The following is a 13,622-nucleotide window of genomic DNA, read 5'->3' as shown; positions in this document are numbered from 1 at the left end:
CAACCTAACAGTTCGAAAGCATGTCAAAGTGCAAGTAGATAAATAGGTACCGCTTTGGCGGGAAGGTAAACGGCGTTTCTGTGCGCTGCTCTGGTTCGCCAGAAGCAGCTGAGACATGCTGGCCACATGACCCGGAAGCTGTACGCCGGCTCCCTTGGCCAATAAAGCGAGATGAGCGCCGTAACCCCAGAGTCAGCCACGACTAGACCTAATGGTCAGGGGTCCCTTTACCTTTACATTTAACCACAGCATAATGTATTCTCTCACCCAGGGCTTTTTTCTAGAAAAAGAAGTGGTGGAACTTGAGCTTTTTTAAAGGAGAGCACCCACCTTCACTTCTTTGCCCCCACTGCCCATTTCGGCGACACTGCTGCCGACCTCCACCTCTGTTGCACAGCCACAACTGCCAAGCCAACACGATTGCCGTGGCAACACAATAGTCATGCTGCACAGCCCCAGGCGCTGTGCCACCCACTGGTAAAAAGGTAAAGGTAAAGGTACCCCTGCCCGTACGGGTCAGTCTTGACAGACTCTAGGGTTGTGCGCCCATCTCACTTAAGAGGCCGGGGGCCAGCGCTGTCCGGAGAAACTTCCGGGTCACGTGGCCAGCGTGACATTGCTGCTCTGGCGAGCCAGAGCCGCACACGGAAACGCCGTTTACCTTCCCGCTAGTAAGCGGTCCCTATTTATCTACTTGCAGCTGGGAGTGCTTTCGAACTGCTAGGTTGGCAGGTGCTGGGACCGAACAACGGGAGCGCACCCCGCCGCGGGGATTCAAACCGCCGGCCTTTCGATCGGCAAGCCCTAGGCGCTGAGGCTTTTACCCACAGCGCCACCCGCGTCCCTTGCCACCCACTGGTACACAGCCCCAAACTAAAGAGCTTCCAGGAACACACCTGAGAGGTGCCAGAACTCAGTTCCAGTGAGTTCTGGCTGAAAAAAAAGCCCTGCTCTCACAACCTTCCCAGCATAATGCAAATCCAAAGGCCAGAATAAGGAAATACATGAATCAGGACCACAAGGCAGTGACCATGCACTTAAGTTTTCTGAAGCCATTTTTTCAGGATGCATGTTAATCAACTGTAGCTCTGGATATCCTGCATCAAGCAGAGGGTTGGACTATATATCCAAGAAGGCCCCCTACAACCCTTTGATTCTATTGCAAGTTCATCGATAGCTATCAAACAATAAATCTATTATCTGCTTCAGAGTATCCAAGGCTAGAAATTAATGATGGTTGGTTGTGTCACCAAAGGGAGTTTGCTGTAGGCATCTGACCAAGCATGGTGGAAGACCAAATGCTGAAGTAGGTGGACTTTCACTCTGCTACTGCAAGGTTTACGGATGTCTGGAGAGCTTGCATTTTGAGTTCAGCATGATCGGTCTCGTAAACACCCAAACCCAGACTTCTGGGGGCTCTCAATCTTTGCTTGTGATGTAGAGTGGTGAGGGACATATACCCAATGGCAGGGATGGTCTGAAGCTTGGCTGCTTCAAAGTAATTTCCACCGACTGACATTTTCAACGTTGTATTAAATTAGGTGGCTAGACAATAACAAGAAGTTCAGAGAAGCAAAAAAAAGGTAAGGTAAAGGTAAAGGTACCCCTGCCTATACGGGCCAGTCGTGTCTGACTCTGGGGTTGCGTGCTCATCTCGCTTAAGAGGCCGGGAGCCAGCGCTGTCCGAAGACACTTCCAGGTCACGTGGCCAGCGTGACGAAGCTGCTCTGGCGAGCCAGCACCAGCGCAGCGCACGGAAACGCTGTTACCTTCCCGCTATAAAGCGGTACCTATTTGTCTACTTGCACTTGGGGGTGCTTTCGAACTGCTAGGTGGGCAGGAGCTGGGACCGAACGATGGGAGCTCACCCCGCTGCGGGGATTCGAACCGCCGACCATGCGATTGGCAAGTCCTAGGCACTGAGGTTTTACCCACAGCGCCACCCGCGTCCCTTAAAAAAAAAAAAAAAAAAGGTAGAGCACTGTTATTGTAAGTAATGATTAATGGTGCAATCCTCAGCATGTTTACTCAGAAGTAAGAAAGGCCCATTGTTTTCAATGGTTCTCATTCCCAGGTTAAGTGTGTCCAGGATTGCAGCAAAAGTTCTAGTTGCAAGAATCACATACAGTGGTACCTTGGGTTACAGACGCTTCAGGTTACAGACTCCGCTAACCCAGAAATAGTACCTCGGGTTAAGAACTTTGCTTCAGGATGAGAACAGAAATTATGCGGTAGTGGTGCGGCGGCAGTGGGAGGCCCCATTAGCTAAAGTGGTACCTCAGGTTAAGAACAATTTCGGCGTTAAGAATGGACCTCCGGAACAAATTAAGTTTTTAACCCGAGGTACCACTGTTCTGGTTCGCCAGAAGCCGCTTAGTCATGCTGGCCACATGACTCGGAAGCTGTACACCGGCTCCCTCGGCCAATAAAGCGAGATCTGCCCAGAGTGCCGCAACCCCAGAGTTGGTCACGACTGGACCTAATGGTCAGGGGTCCCTTTACCTTTACCACTGTACTACAATACTGTATATAAGTTGAAACTCTTGAAATAAGTGCAGGTTTTACATTACGTTATGGACTTATTCAAGAGTGTCCCTTTATATACTGTATACTATGTGACATTTGCATTATGCTGTGTTTTGGAGGTGCCTATGCGATTTAAAAGAAAAAAGAAAAAGAAAGAAAGCCTAGCTGTTTTTAGTCTTCATGATATTTCATAATTCTTTTTTGGGGGGAAGGGATATTATTACTTGATTGGCCATACTTTTGTTGCTGGATATTTTTCATTGCTTTTGGGGGCGGGGCAAAGGAATGGTATAATGGGGCAGGACTGAGGGACCATGTGCACAGGATTGCTAACTTCCACCCCCCCCCCAAAAAAACCCCCAGGGTTCTGTGCCTTTAGGGCAGCCACCCCCAACCTGGTGCTGTCAAGATGTTTTGCATTCTGAATACCATTATATCTAGTCATACTGGCTGGGGTTGATGGGAAATGTAGTCCAAAACATTTGGAGGGCACCAGGTTAGGGAAGGCTGCTTTAAGAACTTCTGGGAAGGCAGAAATCCAGGTGGTTAAGCTTTCAACTATTTACAGTGAGGCTGCCTATGAACTGCTGGACATATAAAGGCTCATCTGTCCTTAATTAGCTCCCAGCTTGGGAGCATCACTCCAGCTGATTCTGAACCCTGGCAAAGTGATAAATTGAAAATCTCCCACAATGCCGAATGCCTTAACTAGCTCTGTTTTGACAGGGATGCTCTCAAGGGGATGGAAAGGGACTCAAACATCCACACTCCTTATTAGATAGTTAGCTCTCTCCTTCCCAGGTCCAATTCACACATTACCTCTTTAAGCTTCCGCTAAAGCGCCTGAAGACCATTTGTGTTTCTTTCTTCGGAGAGTGCAACATAAAATTAAGGAAAGATAAAATTACAAGCAATGCTTAAATAGAGAGTAAAAGCTGGCATGTGATATTAACATAATAATTAACTGTTCTAGGAAAGAAGAAGAAATGTCCATTGTCAGACTCACAGTCAACATGCATGCAGAGCCAGAAATGTTTTCCGGCTTTTAGCTGCAAGTCGAAGCAAAACCTACTATTATCTTGCAATCTCCTTGTTCCCATTGGCCAAAAAGAAGTCAGTCATCTTGAACTTTGGCCAGACCTATTTCTCTTCTAGATATGGGCTAAGGGATATTTTTTAACAGGTCAATAATGAAATGGGGCAATTGCACATGCGTACTGGGGACTTGATTTCCTCTATGCAGCTCTCCCCACAAGGCCAGAAACATTGCTAATTATTATTGCTATCGACTCTTAAGTGCCTAAAATGTTCTAAGCACTGGGACAAATATTACAAGATCATGACAGCTGCTGCCTGCAGGCTCACAATCAAATAGACAAGATGCAAAAGCAAAAGAAATGGGGAGGGGAAAGGAAAGGAAAGCATGAAGGTAGGGATGAGGAAAAGGAAGTGCTGCAGTGCTGTTCCTTACATAGGAAGCTGACAAATACTGAATCAGATGATTGTTCTGTTCAGTGCTGTGTGCACTGCCTTTGGCTCTCCTGGGTTTGAGGCTGGGGCATTCCCAGCTCTACTGGGATGCTGCAGGTGAAGCCTGGGACTTTATGCATGTAAATCATCACTGGCTGATGAAAGGGACCTGACTAGACTCTCCCTTGCCATGATGTTATTCTTGGAAAGCAGGGAGTGCAGCCTCCCTGTGGCCCTAAGTCACCCTAAATTTCACGACAGAGGCAAGTGTGTGTCTCTCTTTGGCTCTACAATCCCGGGAACTGGTTGGAGTGGTGTGGTGTTTTTCATGCAGGGGAGCAAGCCCCTGTCTAACTGCTCCTTATTTGATTGACGGATGGGGCCAAGCCATAAGTGACTTACCTGAAGTTTATTGCACACTAAACATAAATGGCCGTATAGTTAAAGCCATGACAAACATAGACAGCATCTTAAAAAGCAGAGACATCACCTTGCTGTCAAAGGTCCATATAGTAAAAGCTATGGTTTTCCCAGTAGTGATGTATGGAAGTGAGAGCTGGACCATAAAGAAGGCTGATCGCCGAAGAATTGACGCTTTTGAATTATGGTGCTGGAGGAGACTCTTGAGAGTCCCATGGACTGCAAGAAGATCAAACGCATCCATTCTTAAGGAAATCAGCCCTGAGTGCTCACTGGAAGGACAGATTGTGAAGCTGAGACTCCAATACTTTGGCCACCTCATGAGAAGAGAAGACTCCCTGGAAAAGACCCTGATGTTGGGAAAGATGGAGGGCACAAGGAGAAGGGGACGACAGAGGACGAGATGATTGGTCAGTGTTCTCGAAGCCACAAACATGAGTCTGACCAAACTGCGGGAGGCAGTGGAAGACAGGAGTGCCTGGCGTGCTCTGGTCCAGGGGGTCACAAAGAGTAGGACACGACTAAACGACTAAACAACAACAAACATAAATGGAGTGAATAGAATGAACATGTGGCTGCCACTGGCTGTACATTCTGTGAAAAGCTCAAGCTGGCCTCTGCATGTATTGAAAAGTGTGCATTTTACACAAAATAGCATGGAGCAAAATGGAGCAGCATGGCATGGAATGCAATGAACCTATGGTCGAGAGTCCACAAGGTCCAAATGTGACCGAATCTGATGTTCAACCCATCCCTACTCCAAGATGAATATATCAGCTGGCAAGACAGTAAAAGGAAAAAAACAGCGTCCTAATGAGCAGGCTTGCCTTCCTTGAAAGCTCTAAAGTGTTGTTGGAATAGTGGTTTTCAAACATAATGCATTATTATTCTGTCATTAGTAACCAGGGCCTGATGGTAAAAACTCAGTAGATGTGAATAGAATAAGGAGAGAATCCATTACAAGGGAGAAGATGCAGCTTGTTGCTATTGTGATCTCTTTTCCCTGTGCAGTAGCATTTACTCAGTGTATTTTTTACACTTATGCAATGCGTTTTGCAAATCTAAGGAAGCAAATCCCTTTATAGTGAGACTATGGAAAGAGCAAAGGTTAGAAGGTGCAACAATAATGGGTGACTTCCTTTTCTTTCTTTCTTAAATGGAACGTCTGATTGACAAAGAGGAATAGTGTGCACAAATTACGGCAAACAGCCAGGGTTTCTTGTAATTCAAATTGCAGCCAGTCTGATTGTTATTAAAAAGGAAGAAACAGAAAATAATCTTATCACATGGCAGCTGCCCCATGTCAGACCCAAATGATTCATCTGTTATAATGCAGCTGAATGGAAAATAGATTTTTCTAAAATTGATTAAGGGCTAGAGTCTGTAGGTCATTAGCCTTTGCCATAAACCAATACATATTTTGGAGAACTTCGCATTATTTTGTCGGAGTGGAAAACTCCCTCTCCTAACCAAATAATACTCACAAAACACTCTGATTGCAGATTAAGGGAGGTATACTCTGGCCTCAGCCATCAGCTAGAGCACCAAGGAACATTGGAGGCTGCAACCATCCACCTGGAAAGCGCATCATGGCAAGGAGACCAACCTGGCCCCATCCACTGGCCAGTGAAGGAGCAGCTGCTTTCCTCTCCCCTCCACATTCTTTTTTCCTTTCCTATCTTGTTCATTATATTGTGAGTCTATGGGCAGGAGCTGCTTATGTTTTAATATATGTACAACACTTGGGAAATATTAGGCTCTAAGTGTTTAATGGTTTTATTATTAAAGTTTAGGTTTATTAAATTTGTATCTTGCTCCTAGAAGGAACACAGGTGGCGCTGTGGGTTAAACCACAGAGCCTAGGACTTGCCGATCAGAAGGTTGGTGGTTCGAATCCCCGCGACAGGGTGAGCTCCCATTGCTCGGTCCCAGCTCCTGCCAACCTAGCAGTTTGAAAGCACGTCAAAGTGCAAGTAGATAAATAGGTACCGCTCCGGCGGGAAGGTAAATGGTGTTTTCGTGGGCTGCTCTGGTTCGCCAGAAGCGGCTTTGTCATGCTGGCCACGTGACCCGGAAGCTGTACGCCGGCTCCCTCGGCCAATAAAGCATGATGAGCGCTGCAACCCCAGAGTCGGTCACGACTGGAACTAATGGTCAGGGGTCCCTTTTACCTTTACTACAAAAGTTATTGAAATCTCAAAATGAAGTTATCTGACCTTGACATCAATGATGATGATGATGATAATACTCCTTGGCCCAATACTCTATAGGGTAGAATGCATGGTCATCTTCAGCAGTATTATGTATGGATAATATTCATATTCAGTGTGCAAGTAAAGGGTACAAAGAGCATAGGACAGTGAATGTAAACTTGGATTGGATGGTGCTGGATTGCAGGATAAATATTTTTTTTCTGTTGTAGACAACAGGGATTACAGTATTGCCTCCACTGACTGGCAGAGGCTGTTCAGGGTGTCAGACAGGGGACATTCCTAGACCTACATGGAGATGCCAGGAACCAAACCTGCAACCTTCTGCATGCAAAACAGATGCTCTACCAGTAAGCCAGGAGGAACCCTTAACCCTCCAGCTCAGGGCCACCCAAACTTGGGTCACTGGCTGTTTTTGAACTACAACTCCCATCATCCCTAGCTACCAGAACCAGTAGTCAGGGGTGATGGGAATTGCAGCCCAAAACCAAAGTTTGGTAAACTATGCTCCAGATGTTGGGCCCCATCTCGGTAGGGCCACAGATTCTGCGCACTTGCAGACTGTGAGCACTACCTGGGAGTAAGGACCATTGAACTCCACTGGGCTCAGGCAGGAATCGGACTGCCCTGCCGACAACTTGCTCAAACCTGCTCCTTGGAGTCAGCTAAGCCTACTTCCTCCTGGGGTGCACCGAGGCTTCCGCTTCCCATTGACCCGGCTTGCTTCTTCTCTCTCCCACCCCCCATCCCATTCTTCTTTCCCTTCCCCGCCCCCAGCGCCGCCCACGCCGCTCATCCCCGTTTCCCACACTATCCGCCCAAACTTCTCGCGTTCGCGGGAGGGCGCGGAGGAGGAGGAGGAGGAGAACAAGGAGGAGCGCGCGGGGGAGGAGGCGGGGCGCGCCAGAAAGAAAGAAACAGCTGCTGCCGGGCCAATCCCCTTCCTCCAGAACCCCATCCACGAGGCAGCCCGCCGCCTGGGCCAATGAGCCTGGGCCGCTCGACGAGCAGCGGGCCTGCAGCCAATCCGGAGCGGAGGAAGCGGAGCGAACGGGGCGTGCGCGCGTGATGTGCCGTCCGCTTTGCCTCTCCTCCTCCTCCTCCTCCTCCTCTCAGGTGGTTGGAAGGGGAGCGCCCCGGCGCCCAATGGGGTCGGCAGCCGAGGGAAGCGAGTGATTCACCGGAGGGCGTCGCGGGGCCGGCCGCCAGCAAAGAAGGAAGAAGGAGGAGGAGGGATGGACCTGGCCAGCGGCGCCCCGAAGCAGCGCGGCGGGGCTCGTGCGGCGCGCGCCTCCTCGCCCAGCAGCTCTCCCCGCGGCCGGGACGCCACTGGAACCAGAGCGCGCCGCCTCCGCGCCGCCCCGAGCAGTAGGAGAAGCAGCAGCAGCCGCCGCTTCCCTTCTTCCTCGTCGTCGTGCTGCTGAGGCGCAGCTCCTGCCTTACGAAAGCGGCTCGGAGCTCCCGCCGCCTCTCCTTCCCCTTCTGCCGGGGCGCGGGAGAAGGCGGGCGCCTTTGCCCTTTTCACCCGGCCGCCGCCGCCGCTGCGCCCCTCCAGTGCCTTGCCGCGAAGAGAGGAAAGGGCGCCTCCGTTTCCGTCGAGGGGCGGCTTTCCCCCTCAGCCGCCTGCCTGCCTCCCTCTCCCCTCCGTGCTTTCTTTCTCTCTCTTTCTTTCTTTCTCTCGGAGGGTGGGAGGGGAGCCGGAGAGCGCAGCAGCAGCAGGCGAGGCAAGGCGGCCGGCCGAGGCGCGCAGCCCGGCGCTGCCGCCGCCGCCGGCGCCCGAAGAGCCATGCGAGAATACAAAGTGGTCGTGCTGGGCTCGGGCGGGGTGGGCAAGTCGGCGCTCACCGTGCAGTTCGTGACGGGCTCGTTCATCGAGAAGTACGACCCCACCATCGAGGACTTCTACCGCAAGGAGATCGAGGTGGACTCTTCGCCCTCGGTGCTGGAGATCCTGGACACGGCCGGCACCGAGCAGTTCGCCTCCATGCGGGACCTGTACATCAAGAACGGGCAAGGCTTCATCTTGGTCTACAGCCTCGTCAACCAGCAGAGCTTCCAGGACATCAAGCCCATGAGGGACCAGATCATCCGGGTCAAGAGGTACGAGAAGGTGCCCATGATCCTGGTGGGCAACAAAGTGGACCTGGAGGGCGAGAGGGAGGTCTCGTTCGGGGAAGGCAAAGCCCTGGCCGAAGACTGGAGCTGCCCCTTCATGGAAACTTCAGCCAAAAACAAAGCCTCGGTGGACGAACTCTTTGCAGAGATCGTCCGGCAGATGAACTACGCTTCCCAACCCAACGGGGACGATCAATGCTGCTCTTCCTGCGTGATCCTCTGAAAGGAGGAGAGGACACCACGACTGTATTGCTTTCTATTGTTTTTTTTTTAATTTTTCCTTTTTTTCTTGAATTAAAGGTTTACAACACCATCACACACACAGAGCGGCTGTGGCAGCAATGTTGTCATCCTGTGAAATTCCAGCTTTTGAGACAATTTTGCATTGCACCCGGATTCCTTCCAGGTTACGGCTTCTTATGCTATTGCTGCTGCTGGTGGTTATCGGTGTCATGGGTATGCATTGTCTCTCGTTAACATCTGGTGCAAAAAAATATACCCCACCCACTCCCCCTTACACACACACACAAATCCCGTTGGAAGTGTGGCGCTTCCAACATGTATATGCCATCCGTTTGATTGTTGCTTATTTCTTGTAAGTACCTCCTTGCAGAGAGGGCTGTATTGGCAACCAAGAACCAGTGGGGGAGTTTTTTTGTGTGTGTTAAAAGCCATTGCTTTTAACAAGAGATGAAGGGGAGCAGCAGCGAAGGAATGATTGTGTTACTGGAGGGGAGGAGAGAAGAGAAAGACCCCTCCACTTGCCAGTCCGAACTCCGCCAGTGACTAGGAAACTTTTGGCTCTTGCGGATTTCTATGCAAAGTTGGAATATTTGTTAACAAGCCTATCCCATCTGGAGAAGTATTGCACGTGTACTGCCTGGGACTTTTAATAACACTGATGCCAATACGGTGTGCGAGGTGCCAGAGAAGTGTCTGCTGATTTAATTGTGAAATCTTCTATTTTTGTTTACCTGCTGTATCGAAAGGGAGGGAATGGAGAGCATTCATTTATTTGTCTTTTTGGTTGTTGTTTTTTTTAAAAAAAGAAAATCGGCTGTGAAAACATTACAGATCTGCACAATTTTTAAGTTGTGTGTTTTGTGGGGTTTGGTTTGGGAAGGAGGGCGGGTGGGTTGGGAGGGCTAGGAGATGGTTTAATTTAATTCGAGGGGGTGGGGGTTGGCAATAACCAATTTTGACAACTAGCTCTCTAAAGTACAAATACTTCCTAGAATGTGATGCAGGGCCAACAGCAGCCCTGTGTCTGTAGAGTGCCTTCAAAACAGCTGTTGCAGCCAGTGCCAACCTGTGGAGGTTCCAAGAATCCCATTATCTACTACTAAAAAAACCCCCCTACTTAACCATTTCCTTTCTGTAATCATACAGAGCAAGCCAGAACAAAAGGGCCTATTATTAACAGAATTAATTTCTTCTTATTTTCCATTTGAGCCTTTTTCCCAGTTTAGTTTCCATGGCGTTCAGGGTTTTGTTTTTTCATTAAAAAAATTCAAGTTCACAGGTATTAGCAATTTTTTTATTTTGTGTGTGTGTTCTCCTTGTAAAAGATATACCTTCAACCAGCAATGAAAAGAATTGTAATGTGATGTACCTGGAAAACAGAATCTTGATAACTGTAATTTTAAATCCTGGACAGACATTTAATAGATGTTTTATTCATTTAAGAAAAATCTTTTAATACAGTTGCCATTTTTTTACAAAAAGAAAAGTTTTGTGGGTTTTTATGTATTGTGATTAAATGTGCAATCCTAGTAGATTGCAAATGGTCAGACACAAATAACTGCCTAAAAGCTTTGTCAGCCTGTTGCTCTTCAAATGTTTGGGGCCAAAACTCACATTAGCAATAGCCTAGGGTTGAGCAGTGTTGTAATCCAAAACATCTGGGAGGGGGCAGCACCAGGTTGGTGAAGTCTGGCCTAGTAACATGACTTGAGAAAAGGGATTTGCGGCCTATCAGATTTGGTGTATACAGCTAATACTTTGAACTCATTTATAATGGTATTTTGAATCATCTAAATCAGTGCTCCTTGACCTGGGCTCCCCAGATGTGTGTGGACTCCAAATCCCATCATCTGCAGCAAGCGTAGCCCAATGATCAAGCATGATGGGAGTCATAGTCTACCCACATCTGGTGTTTGAAGAGCACTGCCCTAAATTATATGTGCAGGTATGCACCAATGTTTTAAAATTCATTGCACAGCTAGATACTCTTCTAATTTGTTGTGTATCCTAGTTTTTAGCAGGTTCACTACAAGTAAAGTTACATGGAGCTCAGAGAAGCTGCCATAAGATAAAAAATTATGAATTACTTGCACTGTATCAATCATTAAAACATTTGGAAGTCAGAGGCTGGAATCCTAAGGAAGGCCCACTGAATTCAGTGGTAACGTCTGTGTAAATGCAGTTAAGAGTGCATAGCTCATCTTAAAACCCCTCATGTTTCCTGAATCCTCGAATGGGATGAAATTGTAATTTTGCCTCATCCAGCAATCAGTTAGCAGACTCATTTTGGAAGCTGGAAAATGTGTTTCATTAGAAGAGACTGTGAACTGCTTCTCTATTCACACATTCATGTCAACACTCATGTATGAGGATGCGTTTTGCAGTGTGTGAGAAATGGTAGTGGAGTTAGTGCCTGGATACCAATCACTGCTGGCAGTTCAAGGCATTTATTTTTAGCAAGAACAAAAGGTGGTAGGTGTTCTTTGAAGCAGGCTATGGAAGTGGATAAATTAAGGGTCAATGAATATTTAATTGGTTAATTGAACTAAAACTTACAGTAGTTTGTTAAGTCTAGTAAGTAAATGAAAGAGAGTTCTACAGTCTGGAAGTGGGTGCCTGCTGTTTGATTTGAAAGCTTGCCTGGTTTGCAGTGGGTTGAACTGAGAAGCAGGAAAGAAATCATTCTTGTTTAGAAAACTTCTTGTTTTTGGTGGATTCTTATGTATCACGTTTAGTGAATTCACATTGTGCTATTCTACTATACCAGATCATATATAGCATGATTTTAGTATTTTTAAAAACCTTAAAAAATGGGAAGTTCAAGTCACCTTCACAGAGAACTTCACAGTGTAGCCTATCTCAAAAGTTCATCTCCAGCTGTTTTTGTACTACGATTCCCATCATCCCTGACCACTAGCTAGGGATAATGGGAGTTGTAGTCCAAAAACAACCCATGTTTGGGAAACCCTGGTCTAGGCTAACCTTGCAATATGTCTCCTAATGTTAACACTGTGGGACTTACTAAAGCAGATTTAATTGCCTGGAAACGATAATCAGACCCCACAAACTTAGTTGCACCTTTGGTCGTAGCTGTCCAGGTGAACTTGCCTTGCAAATGTGGGCAATGTTTAAGCACTGAACCCATTTCATGGTCTTGGTCTAACTGAGCTTGAGGCAGTGTCTTAATTTTGGAGCACTTTTGGATAGTGATGCTTAGTTTTGCTTATTCAGAAGCAGGTTCTGTTGAGCTCTGTGAGACTTCCTTCAAAATAAAAATAGTTCTCTTTGTTTGTTTTTTTATTTAAAAAAATTCCTTTGCATTTGCTGTGCTTAAGCCAGAAAGGGCATACCATAAAATAACAAGCCTTTAGACTGCTCAGGTTTTGTGCTCATTTAGGTTCTCTCTAAAGGAAGTGACTATGATGCTCAGTTCAGAGTTCGTCTTGTATCTGGTTACTCTTTATATTAAAAGAAAACATAATGCCATAGATTCAAGCCTACTGATGTTTACCAGAGAGGGATCCAACATAAAGAGCATAATGGACTATCAAATACCACTTGTGTGAGGCAGTAATGAGAATGTGGGGTTTTTTTCTTTCCTGAGTTGTGCATGGAAAGAGTAAAAAAAAAAAAAGGAACTTCCAGACCTACCTGACACACATTAGTAAGTGTTTTATTTGGGGAACTGTTTGAGAATAATCACTTAAGTGAGCTTAAAACTACAGGGGGTATAACAGGCCATAGACATAATTTTATCCTGACCAGAGTGTGGGGTATTGACCAGAGTGCAAGTACAGACTCTGGACCTGCCACATGCGATCAGTTTCCAGAAAAAGGCACAAAAGGGAGAAGCATGTGCAGCCTGGATGCTGTTTGTGTGCATGTTCCAAAGCCTTGCTGCAGGGAAGCCTTGGTGGGTTGCTCAAAATAGCCTATCATTGCCCGTGGCTGGAATGGATCCATCCTGGATTCCACAATTCACTCTGGATTCTCTTCCATGTTGCTCAAAGTCTGATCTTTGCTGTGCGAAAACCTCTGGAGCTGAACAGAACCACATTCTCAGTTTTGTTCCCTCTTGGCTAGCCCCACGCCCAGAGTTTATTATAACTGCAATGGCGTTTGATCATGTATTTGCTTCCACCAGAGTTGTTCATGCAGGCAGCACACAACTGACATAATGATAATGTAATAGTTGCGAGGCCTTAGAGGAGGAGGAGGAAGTATATAGGCTATCAGTGCTCTTGGGACCTGGATAGTTTAATATAAGGAGAGGGGGGGTTAACTGCTGCATCTGCTAAAGCAAAATTGCCAAAAACCATTCCTTCCCGGGAATTGCAGCCTTCTGCTTTAACTGCATTGTCAGAAGCATTTATCCAGCCTAGCATAATGGAAAGGAGAGTTAAACGCTGCCAAGGATGGAGGGGTTTCAGAATACAGCTTGTGTAATGCCCCATTTGCTACTCCTGCTCACTGAGTTGCTCACCTTTTCCAATCCAGGCCTTGCTCGTCTTCAAATCATGGCCCAGGGCAGAGATTGCAAAACAGTAACGTTCATCTGTATAAACATAAAAATGTATATTGGACCTGTTCGATGGAGTAAGAACCGTGAACATTTTCAGCTCCATTTGCAATTTATAA

The 13,622-nt window shown here is 47.1% G+C and overlaps 1 protein-coding gene and 1 long non-coding RNA gene across 2 annotated transcripts; both read left to right on the top strand.

Moving 5' to 3' along the window:
• Positions 1 to 279: 279 nt before the first annotated feature.
• On the top strand, positions 280 to 2,291 carry LOC310678768. The gene is made up of 3 exons (XR_014511954.1): positions 280 to 485; positions 867 to 1,583; positions 1,974 to 2,291. It is a non-coding gene; the product is annotated as an uncharacterized lncRNA (long non-coding RNA).
• Positions 2,292 to 7,573: 5,282 nt separating this feature from the next.
• RAP2B (RAP2B, member of RAS oncogene family) lies at positions 7,574 to 9,832 on the top strand. The gene has a single exon (XM_083443044.1). The coding sequence runs from the start codon at positions 8,413 to 8,415 to the stop codon at positions 8,962 to 8,964; it is 552 nt and encodes a 183-aa protein (XP_083299170.1). The 5' UTR covers positions 7,574 to 8,412; the 3' UTR covers positions 8,965 to 9,832.
• Positions 9,833 to 13,622: the final 3,790 nt, after the last annotated feature.

This window comes from Podarcis tiliguerta (genome assembly GCF_965153285.1).
Source record: "Podarcis tiliguerta genome assembly, chromosome: 5".
In the NCBI taxonomy this organism is placed as follows: Eukaryota; Metazoa; Chordata; class Lepidosauria; order Squamata; family Lacertidae; genus Podarcis; species Podarcis tiliguerta.
The sequence above is the reverse complement of the archived record's forward strand: the minus strand, read 5'-3'. Positions and strand labels throughout refer to the sequence as shown.

Coding starts and splice junctions, on each gene's coding strand:
- RAP2B (XM_083443044.1), top strand. CDS start 8,413: ATGCGAGAATACAAAGTGGTCGTGCTGGGCTCGGGCGGGGTGGGCAAG.